At 48.2% G+C, this 23,785-nt stretch overlaps 2 protein-coding genes across 6 annotated transcripts in view; one reads left to right on the forward strand and one right to left on the reverse strand.

The window, feature by feature from the left end:
• The window catches only part of TMOD1 (tropomodulin 1), a 25,613-nt gene continuing 1,828 nt past the window's right edge, over positions 1-23,785 (forward strand). Inside the window, exons 1-10 of one of the 5 annotated variants that reach the window (XM_079330854.1) lie at positions 1-87; positions 218-265; positions 9,774-9,937; positions 11,748-11,904; positions 15,134-15,253; positions 17,757-17,846; positions 18,300-18,430; positions 19,945-20,052; positions 21,424-21,567; positions 21,996-22,140. In XM_079330854.1, coding sequence (XP_079186980.1) covers positions 9,818-9,937; positions 11,748-11,904; positions 15,134-15,253; positions 17,757-17,846; positions 18,300-18,430; positions 19,945-20,052; positions 21,424-21,567; positions 21,996-22,140 — 1,015 coding nt within the window. In that variant the 5' untranslated portion in view covers positions 1-87; positions 218-265; positions 9,774-9,817. Of the gene's footprint in view, positions 88-202; positions 271-3,246; positions 3,721-9,773; positions 9,938-11,747; positions 11,905-15,133; positions 15,254-17,756; positions 17,847-18,299; positions 18,431-19,944; positions 20,053-21,423; positions 21,568-21,995; positions 22,141-23,785 lie in introns of those variants that run through there. The other 4 variants (XM_079330856.1, XM_079330855.1, XM_079330857.1 and 1 more) reach the window with 4 other exon arrangements.
• Positions 23,072-23,785, reverse strand: part of TSTD2 (thiosulfate sulfurtransferase like domain containing 2) — a 15,426-nt gene continuing 14,712 nt past the window's right edge. The window contains exon 9 of the mRNA XM_079330845.1: positions 23,072-23,254. Coding sequence (XP_079186971.1) covers positions 23,226-23,254 — 29 coding nt within the window. The 3' untranslated portion in view covers positions 23,072-23,225. The remainder of the gene's footprint in view (positions 23,255-23,785) is intronic.

Genomic DNA, 23,785 nt, shown 5'->3' on the forward strand with positions numbered 1-23,785 from the left:
CTGAGTGACGGCCGGGCCGGGGCCGCGGCCGCCCGGACCCCCGCCCCCGGCAGCAGCGGAGCCGGCGCGGCCAGGACGAGCCGCCCGGGCTCGGCTCGGCTCGGCGCGGCGCGGCTCGGCGCGGCTCGGCTCGGCGCGGCTCGGCGCGGCTCGGCTCGGCTCGGCTCGGCTCGGCTCGGCTCGGCTCGGCTCGGCTCGGCTCGGCTCGGCTCGGCTCGGCTCGGCTCGGCTCGGCTCGGCTCGGCGCGGCTCGGCTCGGCACACGGTGCGGTAAGTGGGCGAGGGGCGGCGGGCCGACCGGGGCAGAATATTGGGCCGGCACCGGGCGGCCCGGCTCGGCAGAAACAGCGGCCGGCGCTGGGGTCCGGGCAGCGCGCAGGAAAGGGGAGCGGCTGCTGGGGTGCTGGGTCAGCCTCTCTGCCTGCCTGCATCCCTGCCTGCCTGCCGGGAGCCGTGCCCGGAGCTGCGAGCCCTGCGCCGGGATGCGCGGAGCCGGCGGCGGGCGCTGCGGCAGCCGGGGATCCCCGGCCCGCCGTGCCGAGGTGTCCCCGAGGGCGGGCGGGGGCCCGCGGCGGAGGTGCAGGCATGGGCGGACGGACGGACGGACGGATGGATGGCAGCCAGCGGCTCACACGCGTGTCCGAGGCGCATCCCGGCCGGGATCGGGGGTGCCGGCGCGGTGAGAGGAGAGAGCTCTGCACGGCACTGAGTAGGTTGCACAGGGCACCCACCGAGAGTTCTTTTTCACTGCCTTTTCTTGCGTTTGTAATCCACGGAGCTCTTCTAGGGCATGGTTTTCCAGATCGCTGTAAGGGACAAGGAAATTAGCAGGGGGAAAGGTTCATTGAGGTTCATTGAGTGTGTTGTATCTGTTTTGGCTCTACTTTCTCCAGCTTGAAATATTCACTGCCTTGAAAGGCACTGCCTATCCCAAGGGCAACCTTTCTTCACTCAGATGGACACAGCTTCTGCCCTCACTCCTATGCTCATGTACTGCCCTCTGCTTTTTAAATGGATGGTTTCTTGGGCAGAATCCATTGCCCTCCGCCTCCCTTCAGAGCCAGCTGCTCTACCCTTACGTGGAGGTCCTTTCTACTTGCTTTACATCTTTTCTTGGGTGTTGGGGCTTTGAGCCACAAGGGTGCTCAGTCCTGTGATAGAAGTTTTAAGTGTTTCTAATTTTTTTAAAATGTCTTTCTTATGTGTGACCTGCCAGATCATGCAGGAGTGAAAAGTGACTTCCTCATTTCTCATCAAAGAGACAAGATTTCTGCTGAGAGGTGGCACCTTTTCACAGTCTATCTGATACAGCAAATAGTGGATTAGGCTTTTGGGCAGGCAACTCCTACTTCAGGTTATAGTAGTGAGCTCTTCTGCCCTCTTGAGAGGAGGAGCTGGGCAACAACATTAAAGCCAAACACCATCTTGCTTGCACTGCAGTCCCCAGAGCCAAAAGCCTTTTGCAGTGCAGTAGAAGTGTCTGCACTGCTGTCTCTTGGCAGCGCCTGTACCTGATGCCCTGATGTACACACAACTGGGTATTCCAACAAGAACACTGCATCAGAGGCTCACTGCTCCTCATTTCAAAGTCTGTCTTCCCCCACCCCTCCTTCAGCATTGCATTGTTTTTCAGCCTGACTCATCTTGTTCTTCTCCACACTTCTCAGCTGTGAAGGTCTGCTGCCTTTTCTCCAGATACTGTGGTTTTGCATAATACTGGAAATATATTGCTTGTCCCCCACCCCTTTTAGTGTATTTGGGAAAGCCAGACAGATATGGAAACAGTCTGGTCTATCTCATTACTGATTTTCTTTGTGCAAGTTTTACTTTCATTCACCCAAAAGAACATTTGATTTATCTTTACAAAAGATCCTGAATTACCCTTTTGTAAGAAGCACCAGTCCCTGTATTGCCAGATGTGTAGCTCCTATTCCCCAGAGCAATGTGCTACTAAATGCAGTGCTTGTTGATGAATTTTTATGGTTTTCTGTGTGCTGCTTTACTGTTTTTCAGGTGTGTGGAGTGTTTGTGAAAGCACAGCAAGGGGGAAGGAAACTGTGATCTGCCTTCTGATTTTTTTTTCTACAGCTGACAGTCATTTGCACATTATGAGCTAGGAAGACTGTATTCACTTCTCTGTTCAGGCAAAGACCTGTTTTCACTTGGTAAAATTACCTGCTCTTGGAAGAAACAGGACATAAAGTTGTGTTCCATGACTCCATGGTGCTAAATGCCCTCATATTCTTGGGCAGAGGGATGCAACACAACGGGAGGCTCAGTGGTTCTTTAGCCCATCTTAGCTCACATCAGACCTCTCCTCACATAGGGAGGCTCTGGCTTCATATGGCCTGTGTCTACAAATCCCAAAAGAGGGAGATTCCCCCTCCCTGAAGCCTTGCCTTAGAGCTGCATCACCCTCCTGGTTCATGGTGAATGAGATAAACATGTAACAGAGGCTGTCCTGGGTCAGAACTAAGTCTCTACATCCCAGGATACTCTGGCTGGCAGCAGCCTGGGGAGAAGCTTGGAAGCAAGATTGCAGTGATGCTTCCCCAGAGCTCATCCCCGTTGAGGCACTGTGCAGTTTGGAAGCTCTCCCAGCTGGAGCTGGTTTCTTTGTGTCTGCAGACTTGTGTGACTGTGTGAGGGTCTCGCCTCTGTTAAGTGCCTTGCTCAGATTTGGTGCACACTGTGCACTGCATACTCACTGCTGCTGGAACAGTGCTCCTTTTGCTTCAGTGTTAATTAAGCATCAGCCAGTCTGGGGCTTATTAGCTGCACATTGGTGGGGCATTTCACTGCCATTCCCTGTGCTTCAGCCACACAGGCAGTAGGGTAGGATTGGGATGTGCAGACATTTGTGTGTTACTAACAGCTTGCTTGGCTTCTGGCATTCTGGCAGGGCTCTTTTATGGGGCATGGGCACTGCCTGTCTCAGTATCTGAGGCAGTGGAGGACAGGAGCCTTTCTGCTCCTGTGTTCACAATGCACCCATTGGGCCCCCTGCAAAACCAGAGTGTGCCACCGAAACAGGAGTGTCCATCTGAGGAATAAGAGATACTCAGACAAGAAACCCGGGAGCACTTTCCAGAGGAGATTGTGCTGGCTGTGAAGCTTCCAAGTGGAAGAGCTCAAGTTACAGAGCAGGAACTGAGTGCAGAGTGTCACTAATGACTCAAGTATGCCCACATGCTTTTCACAGGGATTAGTAATTAAGCAACTGAGTTCATGCCAGGAGCATGAGAGAACCTCACCCAAATAGGAGAACACATAACTCTGTTTACAAGTGTGTGTTTAAAAATATGTAAAGTGGGGGAGATACAGCTGGGATGCTTTGTGTTTGGGCAGATCTTGGCCTGGTCACCAAACATCCAGGCTAATTGCTGATGAGAAAGACCAGTATACTGGTGAGAGGCAGTATTGAGTTGTGTGACTTGCAGGCTGCACGAGTATTGATAAGAGGAGAGCCAGGAGACAGAGGCAGATCCTGGGTTAGGGTTAGGAGTTGGGTGAGCTGAGAAGACTGAGGAGAATGCAAGCAGTGTGAGACTTTCCTCAGCACTAGTGGATAAAGGGAGAGGTCACTTAGCTTGAGCACAGGGAGCCTTCCCTAGTGCATGACCTCAGATGACAAGCTGTTTGCTGTGGAGCTGTCAAGTGCCAGGATGGGAATGTCAGCTCTGATACGAGGATATCCACGGGAATGAAGCTGCATCATCAGTAAGTCTTGCCGATGGGCTGTTGAACTTCCCTGCTGCAGGGGTTTGGGTGGTGACGGTAGCTCCTGATACTGTTACGTGTTCTGCACGGCTGGTATGCCACTTTGAGAGTCAGAACTCTTGTGCTTTGATAGACCCAAAATGCCTTCTTCCAGATGTTTCCTTTCAAATATGAATTTCAGGATGTCTTAGATTAAGAGCTGCTAGTCAGGACAAAACCTAGATCTTCCTTAGAAATCTAGAGTTTTCTGAAGGGACGGCAGATTGGATTTCCTTAAGCATGAGCCTCTTGCGGGGAGGCTGAGTCTTTCTTGTTGATGGCTGACTTGCCGGGAGCAATGAGAGTGTGTGGTGTGCTCTGCTTTCTAGATCTGACATAGCAGAGTGTCTCACCATTGAAACCATCCCCTGTTGCTTCTCTGTCCACTCTGCTCATCCAGGACATGAATTGCATTTTTCCTTCTTAAACCATCATTTCCCTTTAGGCAGCACGTGACTGACTGCAGATTGGGTCCCTCTGCATCCTTCCCCTCTCCAGGCTGAGTAAGTCAATTTGTTTACTTGTTCAGCTTGGAGAGACCTGTCTTCTACTAGAGGACATGAAATTGCATGCAGCATTCACCTGCATGCTCAGTGTGCTAAGCAGAGGGTCCCCTTCTGGTCTGCTGTGTGGATCTCCTGGCTGGACACTTTCTAATGCAGCTTGGACTTCAAAGCCAGAGCAAAGTCTACTGAAAGTCTTTTGTAGCTTTAACAAGTTTTCAATATCTTGTGCATTCAAGGTGGTGATGCAGAGCCCAGGCAGGCCAACAGTGCTCAATTGATGCTGCAGCCTGGATGTGTGTTTATGGTTTGTTAAAATGATGCTTTCCTCTCTGAGAAAATGAGATCTGCTTGAAAATGGGCCAACAGAAATGTGCAGGAGGCCATTGCCTCAAGGGACAGGCCTCAGGCATGTACCTTCCTTTCATTTTTAGGAGAACAATGTACATTTGAAGTGGAGTGAACTTTTGAATGTCTGTACCTCGGGTGCAGGGCATATAGTCACTTGCAAAGACACTGCTGGATTTGGGTTGTCTGTGAGAGAGGGAACTGTGGGGCTGAGGGGTGATGTTTGAACCTGTGTGCTGGGAGGAGACACACTTGTACCAGCACACCCACACTGACTTCCCTTCTGGGCAGAGTAAATCATGATTGCAAGCACCCAGCAGTGAAGACTTCTGTGGTGTGTGTCTGTGTGATGACACTGGCCATGGATACAACTCCTCCTCTGCTATGATTTCCTACTGGGCTTTGCACAGCTCTCATAGATTCACATTTTTAGATGTGGTCTCAGTAGGAGCTGACGTGTGTCTTTCCCTTTGCTGCTGCTGGATCTGGCCATGATTTTTTGGCCAGTTCTTCAAACTGCAGGAAGTTGGTGATGTTTGGTTGCCCAGTGACTCGAAAAGCAGGGCTTACCATGGAGTCACCAACACCCAATTACATTGGGATGCAAGCACAGGGTTTGAAAGTTGTCCCAGAAGAGGAGAATCAGCAGAGACGCACTTTCTGGTGGATTGATCTCCTTCATGTCTCCTTCATCCCCACAAGCCTGCTCCAGCACCACATGTGTAACAGCTACCCCTTCACTGAGTGCTTCTGGTAACCCCTGCCTTGTTCTAGACCACCATGCAGGTGCCCCAGCTGTCCTTCCTTTCCTGACTGCCAGACAAAGGAGATCTCTAGGCTGACAGACCCTTTGCACACATGTGCAGCTTTCAGGTTTGTCAGAGGACTGACCACATAAGAAGACAGTTTTCACTTAGAAACCAGGTGGAGGTGGTTTGTCCTCTCACCAGCACAGCACTCATCTTGGATATGCACCTAGCCGACTCATTGAGATTGAAATGTATGCACAGAAAGTGCCTATCTTCTCTTGAATTTATAGGAAATGGTCACTTGAGGTAAGTATAGCTCCTCCATAAAAAAATTCCCAAGTCCCAGCATTTATCTTTGAAGTTATGCTGCAAGTCAAAAAAAGAAAAAGGAGTCAGGGCTGGCTTGGACTGATAACACAATTCATCCCTGGAAGCCCCTGCACCCTGCTGAGGTTGGTTGCTCTTTCTCCCTGCATTTTGCAGGACAGTAAGTGCTTTCTGTGCTGTCCTGGGGTTGGCATGCTGGTGAATGAGGGAGGTTGTGCAAGGAGGCTCTGGGCTGCCTGGCACAGTGTGTGCCAGATGTGCCACACAGCACCCGTGGTTTTCACTGTGGCATTTTTGTCTTTTGTTGAAATTTGTCCTGCTGCTGTTCTTGTCACTTTAGCCAGTTATTCCCCAGTTGTTCCTTTTCCTGGGGCTGTCGGATCACGGGGGATAATCCAGCAGACCCCTTGACTCGGCAGTATGGGCGCTGCCTCCCCGAGCAGCCTGCTGTAGCCTAAGCCCATTCCTGCCCTCCTGCTCAGCCTGAGGAGCACAGCCATGTACAGACCCTGCCCTTGGCTGGCCTGTCACACAGCAGGCCCACGTGGGCCACTTTCCCGGATGGGTTTCCACTGCTTCCCCGAGCAGACGTCAGTGCTGCTCTCAGGTTTCTGTGGCACCCCAAAAAGGTCATGGTGCTGCAGGGGCCTGTGCCAGTGCAAAGCACTGGGAAAGTTATTTCTAGTGTCATACAAGATGCTTTTCATTTTCACTTATTTTCATTCATTTGCTCAGCATTTTTGAACCCTTCAGAAAGAAACTGTTTTATCCCCCTCACCATCAGAAATGCTGTATTTTCCCGTATTCATGGTGAGAATAGTCTTCCCTGTTGACCTTTTATTATTTCCCATCCAATTAAATTTTTCTCCTTTAACAGTTTTAATGATTGTTGTGCATTCCAACGTGTGTGCTCTTCAGACTTCAGTGCATGTGCTTGGGCTGTCTTCCTGTGTCTGACAAGTACTTTGAACAGAGATACCTAATATCTTGCTATCTTTATAATTTCAATGTTTTGAGGACTTAAAGTTGTAACAGTGTCAGTTCTGCACAGTATCTGTATGCTGCAGTTACATTCTTTTGTGATGCTTCCTTAATTGATTGAATGAGGAGTGATAGGGTTAATGAAAAAGAGTGAGAACTCAAGTTGTACTGAAGGGTCTTCATGTTTAGTTTGAGCTCAGGTGAAGATGAGACCTGTGTTAAACCATGCTTGTACTCTGGCACAAGTCAGGGAGAACTGTTTGTGGTGGTGGGTGTTTCAGTGCTCTATAAATGAAAATAATTACACTTAGGCAGAATTTACCTGCTTTCGTATCTTTAGCAGTTCTAAGCCTCTTGCCATTTCCAGCAGATGGGCTGGTTTGCCTTTTCTCCCAGCACTCATTAGGAAGATAAGGTAGAAGAGGCCTGGGATGGGGAGATAAGGGAGCGCCAGTGATCGTCCTGGTCCTGGAGTCTGTGCTGGAGGACACGATGCTGAAAGCCTGGTTCTGCAGGCAGGGGAGCAGTACAGAATGTCCTGCTGCTGGGGCAAGGCTGGCTCTCCTGACAAGCAGTCCTCTCAGTGTGCTCTCAGCAGGAGAGGTGTGAGGTGCCAGCGCTGCCCGGCTGCACCAGCAAGTCTGGGAAGGCACTGTGCCCCCCGACACCTCTCTTTGGGGTATTTAGCAGACCTAATTCTCCCCATGGGATTTCAGCTGCGTTTCAGCAGGCTCTGCACCTGTCTCCAACCCTCAGGGCCTTTGCTATATGCAGGCCTGGCTTCATATCTCTGCAAGATGCTTTGAAACCTGAAGCGTTTTCCAGCAGCGTTGCCTGGTGCGCTGACATTGCACTGACATCCCGTCTGTCCTGCCTCTCACCTCCCGCTGCTGACGCCTCTGTCCTTCTGCAGGGACCCAACAAGGTCACCCTGGGGGCTGCACTCTGGCCCCAGACAGGCCCCTGCTTGCAGCCTTGCCTGCGTTCCTGGGAAGGGTCTGTGGCTGCCTCTGGCAATAGCTGTCCAGTGTAGCCAAGACAGATACTGCCACGCGTGTGGCAGGTGTGGGTATTTTAAGCCATTAGAGGGAATTTAGTGGCCTGGGGTGGGTTATTCTCGGCTTCCTGCTTGCTCCTACCTCCAGCTCCTTCTGTAGCAGAATGGTCAAAGCTACATGTGGCAGATGAAATCCAGGCTAACTGTGGCTCATGCACTGCAATCTAAGGCTGCAGTAGCACAGCACATATCCAGGTCCGAGTCCAGGCTGCTTTTCTAGGATCTCCTGCACCAGTGCTCGTGAGTAGCTGCAATAAAGGCTCTGCCCTTCTCTCTGCCTGCAGGAAGGGCATGTTGCAGGGGCTGAGCTGCTGTACATGCTCGTAGGCTGGCTGATGTGTGGCTCTGCCTGCCGCCTTGCAGCACAGGGAGCCCAGCACTGTGGGCTGCAGGGTGCTGGTGGAGAACAGGAGTGTGGGGCTCCTTCCACCTCGCTCAGCCAGACCCACTGAGCCCCATCACTCCTGCTGCCTCTTGGCTGCCCTTGACTCCAGTGCCCACAGGCTGATGGCTGCTGCTTGGAGCAAACCAGCCCAGTGGAAAGCTGTTTTTCACCCTCTTGGTTCCCAGCTGAGGGAGCTTCAGGGGCTGTTTCTCCCATCCTGAAGGCACCATCTCTGCACGCTTCACCTCCAGAGTGTCGAGTGGCAGGAATGTGAGAAATGCAGGAATTGCCATCACAAACTAGTGGGAAACCAAACATCTGACAAGATGACAGCTTCTAAATTTAAGGGCTTGCTGTTGAGAAAGCATGTGTGCATTACTGTGCCCTTTTGTGACCAAGCTAAAGATAATTTTCCTATCTGGAAGAGCAGTTGTGTTGTAACTTATACAAAGAAACTTCTCCACAAATGAAGAGTGATCATAAAAGCATAATCTGTCCTGAGGGGACAAGCAAAGCTGGAGAGATGTGATTCAGGGTAGGGCTCTGATGTTCCACAGGAGCTGGATAGAGTCCATTTATAGAAACTCAAAAAATGTTTCGCTCTCTGAAAAATACACAGGCCTTGCTGTTTTTTAATGTAAACGTCTCTCAAAAGAATACCAAAACTTTAAGAAAAGTCACTTTAAATTATCTAGGACTCAGTATTCTTTATAATAACAGAGCCAAAAATAAACGTACAGACAGTGCTTTGGGGCAGAAGGACACTGTCAGCAAAAGAGCAGAGTTGGATACACTTTGTGTTGTGCTGAGTGCACTTTTAACCCATCTGCATATTTAAAGCACATTGATCCTTGTCTCTGCAGTCTTTTTGCTCTCACAGGTCTAGTTACATGCATATGATTATGGATGGCTCATTATATTAGGAGACATGGACCAAACCTTGGGGTCAGCAGGGATTACCCAGACAGACCATTCACCACTCTTCTTGAAGGATGGGCTCAGAACGTGCAGTAGCATAGGGTCAGCTGCTTAGCTGGCAGCAGTTCAAACATGTGCTGTCTCAGAAAGGTGAGTCACTCAATAGCACATTTAACTGGCAGCCTCCTGAACCTGAGTGGATAATACTTCCTGATCTCCTTGTGGCTTTAAAGCACGGGAAGAAGTGCCATGCACTGGAGCCTCGTGGAGGTTTTCAGGGCTCAGAGGTACTCAGTGTGCAACAAATCTGTTTTCCCATCTGGTATCAATGTTATCTGGAGTGCCCTGTGCAGAGCGGTGTTACTGGGGGCTTGTGAGGACATGAGAGCTGCATACGCTGTGACTTCTGGTTTACTGTCCTTCAAAGAAATAAATGCCTAGGACGCTTCATTAATGTCTAGCACTGCTTGCAGAAAGACATCCCTGGCCAGGGTCCTGTACAAAGAGCTTCCTCTGTCCTGCCCCATAAATCCGTGATGGGGCAATGTGCTGCCGGAGCTGTGCCGCTCTCGTGTCCCTGGGTGATTTTGTGTGTGCAGGATATGAATGGGGCCCTGAGCAATCCTTTGAAATCAGCCATGCCTTCAGCATAAATCTGTGGCCCTGGGCTGTTCAGTGTTCCCCAGGCAGGCAGGCTGCAGCATCATGCCTCATGTGTTCAGTGCTAACACTTGTTTTCATGTCAGGTTCTGTTACAGTGCAAAAGTGAGATCCACGAGACTCCCCTAAGATGTCTTACAGAAAGGAGCTAGAAAAATACCGGGACCTAGATGAAGATCAGATCCTTGGAGCTCTGACAGAAGAGGAGCTCAGGAAGTTGGAGAATGAACTGGAAGAGCTGGATCCTGACGTAAGTAATTTTTAATTGAGATGCTAGGTAGTGAATCTTAGTAGTTGTGGGGGAGTGGGCTGCATTAGTAATCTGTATTTCAGTGGAATCCTTTGCACAGCCTGTACGTGTTATGAGAGTGGAAGAGATGGGCTGCAGATACACAGAAGAATTTTTTGCCACTGGAAGCACAGTCTACATGTGTGTCTGTTTCTGTTTTCCTGCCCTTTTCCTGATGTGATGAGCAACTGCGACTTGCAGCAGCAATATGAGTCAGTGCTGGTGCAGGGCAGTAATCCTGTGGAAAGTGGATCTCTGTTTCTGGTCACGTCACCTTGGAGGGAATGTTTTGCAGGTTGCTTGGTTTAAAGGTTTTCTGGGGTTTTTTTGTTTTTTTGGGTTTGGGGTTTTTGTAACAGACTTCAAATGCCCTGTATTTTCCTCCATTTAGGCAGAAATCCAAATCCCAGAGTTTTGCAAAATGGGACAGTTTATTTTTAGCAACCTCCTAGCATCAGCAGGAGCTGCACATACGCAAACATGGGGTCTGCTGGTGCCAAGCTGGTGAAAGGCTTTTGGAGGCAGCACTGTCCTGTTGCAGGGGATGTGCAGAGCCAACTGGCCAAAGGCCTCTGGCTTACGGCAATGTTACTCGAGGAGCTTGGGCACTGCCAAGTGAGAAATTGTTCCTGCAACATGCAGTTAGCGTTTCTGAAGTAAATGATGGGTGGTGTCGATTGCATCATCAGTATTTTTAATTGCAATGCTCTCTAAAATATTTGAGAGCTGGCAAGCCTGCTCCTGGGATTAAGCGTATGGGCTGATGGGCTGGTTACAGCTGCCTCAGAAGACACAGAGTCAGGCAGCATTCTGTGAAAAATGAAGAAAGGTAAAATAATTACGGACATCTGTCAGTGCAGGTGTAGTCAGCTTGAAGATTGCATAGTTGCCTCTCACAGCATGGAGCTTGTGGAAGCAAGCTGTCTCCTGTGCCTCCCTGCCTGTACAATTCACACATTTCTCTGTTGCCCTCCAAGGTTGCCTGGGTCCAACTGCTTCCTATTACTTTTTTCTTCCCAGGTTTTCACTGATACAGATATAAATTATAAAGAACTACTTTTGTCAGGCAGGCATGGAAAAGTCAGTGTGTTGTTCAGCATCACCTTGGATGTCTTAAAAAGTAAATGTTGACTTCTATCCAGTAAAGCTTTAAAGAACATGCTTAGTGTCAAATCTGGGAATAGTCTTACTGCATTAAGGCTGTTCTATATTTAAATATAAGCAGGTGTTTACGTGCCATATGTGTCAAGCACGAACCAACTTCCCGTGGTGGCTTACGTGACTGAATAACAAGGAGACAGCTTGAAAAAAGGCTGAGGTTCACAAGGGTTTTGCTTCTTTGTGAGACCCTCTGTAGTTTTGTGATAGATCATGAAAGGCAGAAAACACCACCACAACTCCCTGATCTGCTCTAGGAAAGATAATGAGATTTAACTGAATGATTCTTGGGACACATGGTGCACTGTGGGCACTTGGACAGACTGCTATAGTGGGGAGTGGTTGGCTGAGAGCCTCCAGAAAGAAAGAGCTGGAGCTGATGTTGCAGAGAAACATCTACTGGGCAGCATTTGAAACGGAAGGGAGGAAAGAAGCATCACGTGTCTTGGATGATGTGAGAGTCAGTGGGGCTGGATGAAGCTAACCTTTGATACAAGGAGAAGCAAATGTGGGAAAAGAGTGGGGCAATGAGGGAAGTGCAGAGGGGACAGCGTCTGGTGGATGGGGATTGTGGCCTGCAGAGATAACCTGTGTTTCTCATCTCCCTGTCTAGAATGCACTGCTGCCAGCAGGGCTCAGGCAGCGGGATCAGACGCAAAAACCACCAACTGGCCCCTTCAAAAGGGAGGAGCTCATGGCCCACCTAGAAAAGCAAGCAAAGGACATTAAAGACAGAGAAGACTTGGTTCCATTCACAGGCGAAAAGAGAGGTATGGTCACCCTTTGCACCATGCTGGGTGCATCACAGAGTAGGCACAGTGGGTGCACAGCAGCAGAAGGGTTGTGTCTGACCAGTGTTGATAAAACAACACTTCTTTTCTGACACCACTGGAGTGGTGAATCTGCTCTCTCTGCTGTCTAGTCCCAGCTAGACAACAGGTCCCTGTGCTTGTTGATTTGGGCACCACCTGATATGTTGTTGAATGCTGGACAGAGTTGTACCACTGTGCAGCCTTTACCCATTCCCATGCTGCTGTATCTGTATCAGGTTCTGGAAAGAAATAATCTTCTGTCCTCTCTTGCCCTGTTCTCCTGTGAGCTCCTCATGTTAAGCTGCATGTTTCACCATTTACTTTCACACTCCATCCCGACACTGTGAGCTTCTCACCATAGAGAGATGTGATCACCCCAGCTGTGGTGATGCCCAGCATTCCCACCTAGTTTCCATCATCTCTTGACAACCTCAGCCTTATTTCCCAGTTTCTTGCAGGTTGCTTGTTTGTGTCCTCCTGCTCTATACCCTATAGCAGCTGCTGCACTGCATGGCCTGGAGGCCTGTGAACAGGGGTTTTCTTCTGCCTCTTTTCCTCTCCTTCTGGCATCTCTTGCTATTCTTCTCATACACAATCCATTATCCAAGTGACTTTCTTTTTCCCATTAGAACTCTGAATATCATCTGACATGGGACATGGTCTGGTCAGATCCTGCTCCTGCATTCCAGGAGCTTCTCAGCAGCTTTTCAGCTGCTGTGTCTCCCTCTGTACTGTGATCCCCCTGCAGTAGGAGATCTGGTTGTGCACTGTTCATGCTAATGGTTGCCCAATATCAAAAAGAAGTGCATTAAAATGTGGGTGTGTGAGCATGTTTCCTGAGGTCTTTCTGAAAGCTGCCTCTTTACTGACCGACATGGTTCTCTTATAAAGGGCTTGTGTAAAATTTGTTCATTTAATAAAACCTGATGCAGTATTTTTGGATTTTAAAAAAATAGTCCTTGAGAGAAGTAAATTAGTAAATTGAGTTCTATGAGGAAAACTGGTTTGATACCTTTCAGATGTGCCCCAGTCCAGTGTTGCTTACCCACCTGGCTAGCCCAGAAGGTTGAAGCAGTGCTCTGCAGGAAACAGAGGCATTTCAAGTATTTTGAGTTGCAGCATCATACTTCAGTCTGTTGTAATCTCAAATGTATTAAACATATTTTCATCTGTAACACGCTGTTAAGAGAAGAAGCTACCTACATTGCCTGTGAGCTAGAGATGGTAAATTACCTATTCACAGCTGTGATGAAGCTGTAAATAAATCACCACGTTTGCAGTTTGGAGGGTGATTTACTAGCTCATCATGGGTGGTGCCCTCCCTGGCCATGCTGCTGGGCAGGGTGGGAGCTGGGGTGTGCAGACATAGTCTGTTATGGCATAAAACATCATGCATTGTCATCGTCATGCATGCACTGTTTAATTTAAAGTTCCATCTTGTAACAAAGCATGACTGAGATACAAAACTTTCTAAAACTTAGAAATTGACTGAAATTAGGTAATTAAAATTAAACTAGAATTAAACCCCAGAAATTTTGATGTCACTGGGATGTCAGAAGGAGTTACTGTACGACAGCAGAATTAAGTTTGCCCTGTTTCTCTTGTTCTCTGCTGGTGTTGCATACAGCAGATGGTACAATTTGTACATACAGTTTGCCCAGCCATACATCTGGTGGGACAGGAGTTCCAGATCTCCACACCAAGCCAGGGCAGGCATTTTGCTGCTGGATACCCAGAAGAGGCCTGCCTGTGCAGGCACATGACACTCTGCCTATTTTTGCGAGAGCAGCTGTGTCCCAGGAGGCAGATTCCTTCCCTCTCTGTCAGAGTGGCAGCACACAGGGAGAGGATGGGAGCAAAAGGCTGTTTATGGCAGCCTCCATTTTGTCCCAGGGGACCCTGAGGTGCAGTTGCTTTTTCCTTGAGGCTAAATTTAGCCCCTTTCTGCATATCCCTGAGCAGCAGGATTGTTTCTCCCTTTTGGTGCCACTGGCTCAGGTTTCAGAGAGGTGACAAAAATAGTCCTGGCTGGCATGCTAGGCCAGGCCTTTTGCAGACACTATCTTATCTCTGCAGTGATCCAGGACTATTTTAGGGGAGGGGACTGCTCCAAAATATTCCCAGAGCCCTCCCACCCCTGTCCCAGCAATGCTGGATTTCCCCTGCAGACTGCTCCCTGCTGTGGAGTGTTAAAACATCACAAGGCTCTCTTTTCTTTTGGGCAGTCACAGCTGGATACCATGTTGTGAAATCGCAGATCTGACCCATTCTGCCTCTGAGAAGAATCTGCTGCCCATTGCAGCATGAGCAGTGAGGAGCTGGGAGCAGCTGTGCAGGGCCATCAACACTGTCCAGCTCTGGCAGTGGCTTGCCCAGTGATTGCCACGGGCAATGGGATGGGGTCTGGCAGGGAGCCCACTGCATCCCAAGCACCCCCCTTAGGAAAAGGCCATGAGCAAGCAGCTAGGGCGACAAGTTTGAGCTACCAGCTGGACCTGTGGATTTGCACCTTTGAATTGTAGGGAGTAGGTCTGTTTTTTGACCTTTTGCTGTCCAGAGAGATAAAGCATAAGGGTCTCCATTTTGCACGCTCTTTGCAACAGGGTTGAGCTAGACCAGCTGCCCTAAGCCTGCTCCTCCTTGCATCCCATGCTTTCACTGAAGTGCTGTCTCTGCCTGCTGCCAGAGCCCTCCACCAGCTCCTCTCCAGCCTCTTTTGAGTAATGTGCCATCTGCCTTGCCAGCATGCCCTCAGAGTTAGCAGCAAGAGGTGTCTCAGCAGCAGGACTGATCCTGCACAGTGCTGGGTGCAGGCTGCTGGCCTCTCTTGAGCCCTGGCAAAGCTTCACCCCTTTGTGCAGCCTTCAGAGAGGTGAGCAGCTGCAGGGTCAGGCAGTGCATGGCTTTCTGAGCACTGTGCTAGGAACAGCCATGATCCTGCTGTGGGTTCCCATAGATGCTGTGCTGGTGGAAGGGCTCAGCTCTGCAGCTGCCCATGTCAGGCAGCTGCCTCTGTTCACAGCAGGATCCAGACCAAGATGATGGAAAGGGATTCAGTTCCTCTCCTGATTTTTCTCTTGTGCCCCCTCTACTTTTCAAATCTCACAGCATGGAAATGCATCTGCAAGGGTAGCTGTGAATTGGGTGCTGTCACTATACTGAGAGTGACCTTGCTTTGCATTTATAGGAAAAGCCTGGATTCCCAAGCAGAAGCCGATGGATCCTGTTTTGGAAAGTGTGACTCTGGAGCCGGAACTGGAGGAAGCCCTTGCTAATGCCTCTGATGCAGAGCTCTGTGACATTGCTGGTAAAATAATTTCACAGTAATCAGGGTGCAAGTTGTTCAACTTCTAGGTGTTATTTTGTTCTTTTTGTGGGAAATGAGTTATTGCACCTTTTGCTGTTTATCTAAATGCTGTCAGTTCTGATAGAATTTTATTTACTTGTTGAAAAAAAATTACTCTCAGCGTGATTTAATGAGGAGTGTGGACCAAAGTTGAGCAGAGAGAAGAAGGATTTATCTACGAAACAGGGTGTGGTTTGATCTCCTTTTTGTCTCTACCACTGACTGTTGCTAATTCCAGCCTGTACATTTGAAAGCACAATGTTCTTCAAACCAAATGTTAGGAAACAGCCAAGCAGACACGGTGAGAATGTGGATTTCTTGTATGACCTGTTAAAGGATCTTTCAGTGGACATTCAGGCCTGTGATGGTTAAGGAGCTTTTTCAACACATTTTAAGTGATGGATTTCTTGTGATTTGTGTGGTCAGTCAGATAGATGACAATATTGATATGTTGCAAAGCCCATAGTGTGGACTTTGTTCTGTGCTTGGGATAGGACACGCCTTGGCCAAAGGAGCACATGGACACCCCATGATGCTTTACAAAGCTCAATGTGCTCTGCTGGTCCAGCAGCCAGTGAATATTTCAGTGATACTGGCCTCTTCTACCAGTTTTTGATTCTTCAGGTTTTCATACTCCCTAGCAGTATCCTTCTTGCTGGAAGTGTGTAAGAAAGTCTGTAGAACAACTACACCAATTAGACATCATCTACATAATAATACCATCTTTTGGCTCAGAAATGTTTTTCTGCACTAATGCTCCCAAACATTTGTACCCTGGCCAAGCACTGTGTCTCTGGAATTTGCTTTTTTAGTTTTCATCCCTGAGTCCTATAAAGCCCTGTCCTATAAAATCTGCCTTTCTAAGCTGTGCAGTAATCGTTGTCCCATGGACATGCTGCTCACGGCAGCTTGTTCTACAGCTGCTGGGAGAACACACTCAAGTGGGAGCAAGAGTACTGATGTGATACAAACTGTGCTGAAATCTCAATATTGACAGTGACAGCCTTGCTCCTGCCTGCTTAGCAGGATTCATTTAGCAGGAGCTCATTTTGCTCCTGCCTGTTTAGCAGGGATCGCTGTGGTGTGTTGGATCCATTCCTTGGCAAAACCAGGAGGGTGGCTCCCAGCAGCCCTGGAAGGGCTCCCATGCCTTTGGTCAGGTGAGGGAGGCAGAAGTGGGGTGCCTTTATTCTGCCTGAGTTCCTTTGGAGAATAAACCATAAGCACCAGAGCCAGAGAGAGTGGGTCCCCCTTGTCTCCCAGCACAAACCTGAGCCCCCAAAATGCATGGCCATGGCAACAGATCCTTGCTTCTCTTTGCAGTCCAGACACTCACACTCTGGCTGCTGGAGAGCTTTCATTGCCCAAATAAGGGGGATCTGGGGACTATCTGTGTTGCCAAAATGCTGAGCCTGAAAATTACTTTTTCAACCTGTGCTGCACCCCTGAAAATGCAATCTGTGAGAAAATGACAAAGAAAAGGGCAAGAAAAAATACAAACAAGCAAACTTGAAGTGCCTAACCTCATTCAGATTTTGAGACTGCTTGGCTCTGTGAGATCCAATTGGGAATGTGTTAGAGGCCACAGGGAAGGTCACTGACATGCTTTGCTGCTGGCAGTCCATCCTGTGCAATCCAGACATAGAGTCACCATAACAGATCCTATTCTTATGCTGGGCTTCAAGGATACCATTCTCCTGTAAATTCCAGCCCTTCTTTCAGGCCAAAGTGACAGAATTTATTGGGACACTGGTGCCAATCAAGTCTAAGAAGTGCCTTTGTGGTGCCATGCTTGGATTTTAGGGAGAAATGTATTATTTACACAACAGTATCTATCCAGAGATCAAGATTTGTTCAGATGTGTCTGTTTTAACAAGTATTCACGTGTCTGCATTTTTCTTTAGAAAGTCACATAGCTAGTAAAAAAGAAAGTTGTTGATTCAAAAATCATTTTTCAAACTTGATCTTTCTGTGTGTAGCAGCGTTACTTTTAGAAATGAGCCCTTTATCCAAAAGCTCCTAAGCCACTGACTTCTCATTGGTCATTTGCAGCAGCCAGGAGTTTCACCAGAGCCCACAGACATGGCTCACTTTGCATTTGCATATTGGTTTTGCATTCTTGAGTCTGAGAGACACAAATTGGCAGAGTTTGGCTTTGGGGCTCTTACAGCATTTGAATGGTGCTGGTACCACCACTCTCTACATTTTGACCGAGCCAGCAGGGCTTTACCTTCTCACAATGTCACTTTCCAAGAGTGAAAACACAATGTGCATTGCTATGCTTCAGGTGACAGTCACCCTCTTGCTGCCTTGTGGTTGGAGCACATTATATATATAGTATATATATTGGGGAGCTTTGTCCTCCCTTTGCATGTTTTTCTGTGCTTGCTCAGGGAAAGGTAGTGTGCTGTGTCTTTTCCTGGCTCTGGAACCTCCAATAAGTCATGTTCTCCTGTTTCTGTAGCCATCCTTGGCATGCACACCTTGATGAGTAACCAGCAGTACTATGAGGCGCTGGGGAGCAGCACCATTGTGAACAAAGAAGGACTCAACAGTAAGTGATTTGTGTTAGCAGGCTGCAGTATATGGCTTAGAAGCTGCTAGCAGAGGCAAAGTGATAATTATTTTTAGGATGAAGGTTAGAGCTGTGCTGTCAGAGCAGCCTGTGATTCCTGGGCCATCTCTGGTGCATCCTTGCCCTGTGCCAGCCAGTGCAGTCTCAGCCACTTCTCTGGTGCCATCCGGGAGCCAGTGCAGCCCAAGGGAGAGCCCCAGGCAGGCAGTGTGCCTTCTGTCACCCAGATTTGGACCTTAACAGCACACAGCAGCAGGCACTGGCTGTCCTGTGCTGGGTGGCCCCAGTGGAGTGGTTTCTCATCTTGTGGCTTTTTGCCAGGTCATGCTTCCATCTCCTATGCTTCCATCTCTCCACTTCCAGAAGAGCAGAAACACACTCAAAATATAGTGCTACTCAGGGTGCTTTCATTTTCTTGCTTTTCACTTGCAGGTGTGATTAAGCCCACACAGTACAAGCCAGTTCCTGATGAGGAGCCAAACTCAACAGATGTGGAGGAAACTCTGAAACTAATACAAAGCAATGATCCTGACCTTGAGGAAGTCAACCTTAACAATATTATGGTATTTGCCCCTTCCTACCCTCATGTCTTAGTAACAAGACTAAGTATCTGATGCAGAGAAGGCAGACACTGGGTCTGTTTTGCTGCACAGAGCTGTATCAAAACACTGAATGTAGCCAAACAAGAAACACCAGTTCTTATCTCCATTGTGGCAGCATTGTGGGCAGAATGGATTGTTACCTGCTGTGGGACAAAGGCCTGGAGTTGGTAGCAGGAAGATTCCTCTAAGTGCCTAGAAAAATGGAGCTGTATTGAGAGTAGTTTGGGGAGACCCCAAACTGTCTGGTTAAAGCCATTTTAGGTTGCTCTGATGATTTAGATGGGCATATTTGGTGGAGGGAACGTTGATTTGTATTATAAGATGGTGGGAGAAAAAAGGTTTCATAATCCAGATGCTTGCCATGAAAATATGAAGAAGCCACCCTTCTTGCAGGTGTCTCTATCTCCTACCCACCCCACCTGTGGACTCCTACTTCTTGTAGAAAGCAAGTCAGGACATAGCACCACTTCTTATGTTGCCTTTGGGACACATTCATAGACTAAAAAGCAGTTTCTGTTCCATGGGCTCTGTTAAATGCTGACATAGCTAAACAGCAAGAACATGGTTAACTGCACATGCACATCAAAGACATTTTTGCAATGCTACCTACACCTTTCTAAAACAGAAATGTTTTTACTTTAATGTATTTGAGGATCTGGGAGGCAGGCACTACTTTTGTGTGTTGAACTCATGACTTTGGGATGGGGAGTGACAGTGGAGATTCTAAGCTGCTGGGTGCTGTGTTATGGCTCTGCAGATGACTTTGAGTATTGATGATTCCACATGGTGAGACCCAAGTGGTGAGGCAAGAAGTCCAAGGTGAGGATGGCACTTACAATTTTAGGTGAAAATTTGCACATCCAAAAAGGGTATCTAAAGTTCTTCATAAGTGAAAAATACTGATTTTTAAAGAATTCAGAAAAAGCAGCGTGGAATTTTTTTTTTTTTCCTAGGCTAAAACATAGCATGGCAAACATCAGCCTGTAAGATGCTGCATAAAGCAGTCAGGGGCATCTGTTATTTGTGTTACAAGGAGATTATATCAGGCCTTTCTGGATCAGTTTCTGTTGGTGTAAATTTTCTGAATGTGATATGATTGTTTCTCAGTGCTGCCATTTGTATCAGAGAGCACAGGAGCAGTGCTTTGTAGGCTCACAGATCCTGGTTACAAACATCCACAATGCCCTTGTTCCTAGGTATCTGAGTTTCTGGGCAACTAAAGAGCAGAGATACAGCTTCAAATCAAGTGAGCTTTCTTTCAGCAGAGTACAAGATAGGATGAAGACATTGCCATGCTCCTTAGAATATGCTGGTTATAGCAAGACAACTTGAAAAAATATTTTTCAAGCCCTTCCTGAATTACTTTGGTGCATTTGGTGATCTGACCTTGATGAGAAGTTTAGCAGCACAAGTATTGCATATTCATTGGACACAGATGATGGCCTAACACATGCTTTCTGCATTTCTTGTCACAGAATATTCCCATACCAACTCTGAAAGCTTTTGCGGAAGCGCTGAAGAACAACACGTATGTGAAGAAGTTCAGCATAGTCGGGACCCGGAGCAACGATCCTGTTGCTTTTGTGAGTACTGCGAGTTCATCATCCCAATATTGTGACAGGAACTGTTCTTGGGCGAGGTATTTTCAGCATTATTGACTGAGTGCTTCTGCCCATTGTGTCTGGCACATTCCACACCTCTGGCTGTTTGCTGCAGGGGCTTCAGCATCAGGGGCACTAGTGGAAGCCAGCAATAGACAGGCTTTGGTTCCTTCACTTCATTTGTCATCTGTGGAGGTTTCAGGGTGCAGTCCTTTATTCTATGCAGTCTCATATTTGTCCTTTAGGACCTGCTGGAAAAGGAACGTGAGACAGCTGATGTCGTAGCGGCATCTTCTAAAAGCAGTTTATCTCTCTCTCTGGTTATTGGTTTCTGTTAGTACAAAGGTGTGCATGCCTGCTCTCCCCTCACACACATCTGCTCCAGCTGTCTCTCTTATTCTTTGTGCAGAAGCAGACTGCATCTCCTAATGTGTGGCCTCTGTAGGTGATAATAGGTCTTTCTGGCTGCTGTGAGTGATCTTAAATATCAGTGAGGATGCAGAGAAGACCCAGTCGTTCTGCCTGGCCTTTGTGCTGCCTTCCAGGCTGCATCTTTGCATCCTTCTCCAGCACCATTGCTGTCAGCTTTTGCTCTTAGTCACCCAGGCTACCCCTGCCTACCTCCACACACACACATACACGTGCACACCAGTTTCCTGCTAGAAAAAGAAACTTTCTAGGAGGATGAGTGCTGCTTTTAATTACTTCAGGCACTCTGGACTGTGGAGAAAGCGTATGCAGGCAGGACAGGTGCAGTGCCAGAGCTGGAGGGGTGCTGTGCTGGGTTAGGGGAGCTATGGGGCCAAATGCTGTGGGTGCTGGTCAGCCCTGCCATCACCTTCTGTCCTTTTGCTTCATGACGTAGATGGATCCACCCTTGCAGTTTATTTGAAGTTACATGATCTGATCAGGTCTGGGGCGTAACAAATGCTTCAGCCACTTGTGGTCTTACCCTCTAAGGGAAGCAAAAATGATTAATATGGTTGTGATGCTGCTTGGGAGGACACTTTGGATGTGGAGGTGGACACCTTGTTGCTCCTCTCTCTGCATGTTTTAATGGGAAGCATCTCAACCCTGTGCAGTGCAGGCAGGGTCTCATCAGAATGGAGACAGGCTAATACCATGCTGGCTTTAGAAGAGACAGATGAACCTGTCACAGGGCAGCTGCAGGTGTGGGCTATCACCTTTTGGGGTAGCCCCAAGAGCGCTTCCATCTGGTAGCAGTGAAACTGTGCAGCATGTGGGATCCTCCAGGAGTACTCTGGAGGTGAGGGGAGCTCAGGCCCTGCTGCCCTTTGGTGCTCTGCCCCGCCTGTCTGACTGTCAGCTCTTCCTGCCCACCTCTGCCCACAGGCCCTGGCAGAAATGTTGAAGGTCAATAGCACACTGAAGAGCCTAAACGTGGAGTCAAACTTCATTTCTGGGTCTGGGATCCTGGCTATTGTTGAAGCCCTCGAGGGCAACACGTCGCTTGTGGAGCTGCGCATTGACAACCAGGTAAGGCGTGTATGGGGGACAGCTGTGGTCAGGTGAAGGTGTGGGGGAACCCAGTGTGCCCTGACACAGAGCCAGGGCCAAGTGCAGCTCCCAAGGAACCCAGAGCTTGAAGCAGCTGAGCTATAGGGAACTTGGAGACAGATGACTGACGAGACCAAAATCCTGGTTTCTCCACATGTCCATTATTGCTAATCTGACCAGGAAATGAAGTCTTTGGGCAAAAGGACTTGTGGGAATGTCTGCTGGAGGAGTTGGAGCCTCTCAGTTGTAGCATGTGTACAGGAACAGGCCAGTGATTTGTTTTACCAGCTCCAAGTCAGAAATGGGCACAGGTCCAGAGAAAGGTCTGCAATCTCCACCCCTTCCCTCTAAGTGCTTGCTCTGAATCACCCTCCAGCCTGAACAGCTTGCTTTTCTGTTTTCAAAAGAGTCAGCCCTTGGGCAACAAAGTAGAAATGGAAATCGCAAACATATTGGAAAAGAACACCTCCCTGCTGAAGTTTGGGTACCATTTCACCCAGCAAGGTCCCCGGCTTCGTGCCTCCAATGCCATGATGAATAACAACGACCTGGGTGAGTCAGGCTGGCCACAAACTGGGAAGCATGGGAGGGTCCTGTGGGCAATTCCTGGTGGGATTAGGGCAGAACTGCTCATATTAAAGATGTGTATGAATTAGAATGTGCCTCTTGAAGGGCCTGATGATGCTTTGCCCCTCGAGGAGGAAGGCAGCCTTTACCAGCTGGCTCCTTGCTGCAGCTGCTGTCAGCCAGGCAGTGTTTTCTGCAGTAACAGTGGGTATTGTTGGGAAAGAGCAAGAGCTGCTGATGTGGTTCAGCAGAGCTTGTGATACAGCATGTGGCACATGAGGGCTATGAACTGCTAGCATTTGTGATTCCTAGCAAATGCTTGTCTTCCTCCAGCTTCATTCCCACTTTAACAAGGAGATGAAAAGTAACAGAGTTGAACTTTGACAGCAGTTAAGATTTGGCCCATCCCCTTCAGCAAAACAAACCGGAGCTGTTTCCAGGGATATGTGGAAAGCCACATGGCTTTGAGTGATCAAAGTACACCCTCAGTGAAGTGATCAGAAGGCTTGTGAAGCAAAATGTGGGCAAGACTGCAAACTGCCATTTTCAGCCAAAGCACGTAGCAGAGCCTTTCCACTGCTTGGCTACAAGCTGCTGTAGAGCACTGGAAACCAGGCCAGCAGAGCAGTGCTGAATGCAGCTAACACACCCACCAGGCTGCACTCAGCACCTGTCATATCTAGGCAGATGACACATCTCTTGTGCTTTAAAAACAAATGAAAAAATCCATCTTGCTTCAGCTGGTCCTGTGCTCCTAGGAAGCACAGCCAAGCACAAGTGCCAGTTTTTCAAGGATCACATGAAATACTCCAGACCTGCACTTGGGAAAGGCTTGCTATTTTCTGTCCTTTGGAACAGGGCATGATTTTTAATGACTCTGCAGCACCTGGAGTTCAAAGTAATCAGTTCGAAGATCTAAAATCTAGTATTTTGATTGTTCCTGCTGTTGAGAGGATGAATTCACAACTTGCCTTCCATGTAAGAGTTGTGTATTTTTCTTTGACCACTAAGATCTGCGTTTCTTGTCTGATTTGGTTCTTGTTTGCAGCTCGTATTCATCGGTCTGATGGTCACTGGCAATAGCATCTCAGCTCTACACCTGGACAATGTATGAGTAAAGACAAACTTTATTTTCCTCCCTGTCAGCAATAGCTCTCTGCTTGTGCTCCACTCCAGTGCTCTTGCCTATCAACTGATGCTACCAGAACATGGTTTTGGTCCCATGGCTTCTGTTCCTTAAGATGCTCTGTGTGAACCAACTGTGAAGGCTTTTACTTATGTTCATCCTCATGAGCTAACTTCTTCATCTTCTTTATACATTTTTGTTTTGGCTTTTCTTTCCACACCTTTCTTGGAAAGTCATGACTGTAGGTGTCAAAAGGCATAAATCAACTTTTAAGACAAGGTATGAGACTGTTTTGGCTATGATAACTGTGATCAGAGGACTGCAGTCCAGTGTCTTAGGATAAGAAGAAATTTTTAATTTTTTTTTTTATTATTATTATTATTTATTTTAAGAAGCAGATTTTTAATTTGAAAAACTAGCAAAGGAAAAACTGTGACATCTGTCTCCTGCTGTCTCTCCATCAGTCAGATGATGCACTGGCCAAAGTCCAATTACAGAGACAAA

The sequence above is a fragment of the Erithacus rubecula genome, assembly GCF_903797595.1.
Source record: "Erithacus rubecula genome assembly, contig: SUPER_Z_unloc_1, whole genome shotgun sequence".
Classification (NCBI taxonomy): domain Eukaryota; kingdom Metazoa; phylum Chordata; class Aves; order Passeriformes; family Muscicapidae; genus Erithacus; species Erithacus rubecula.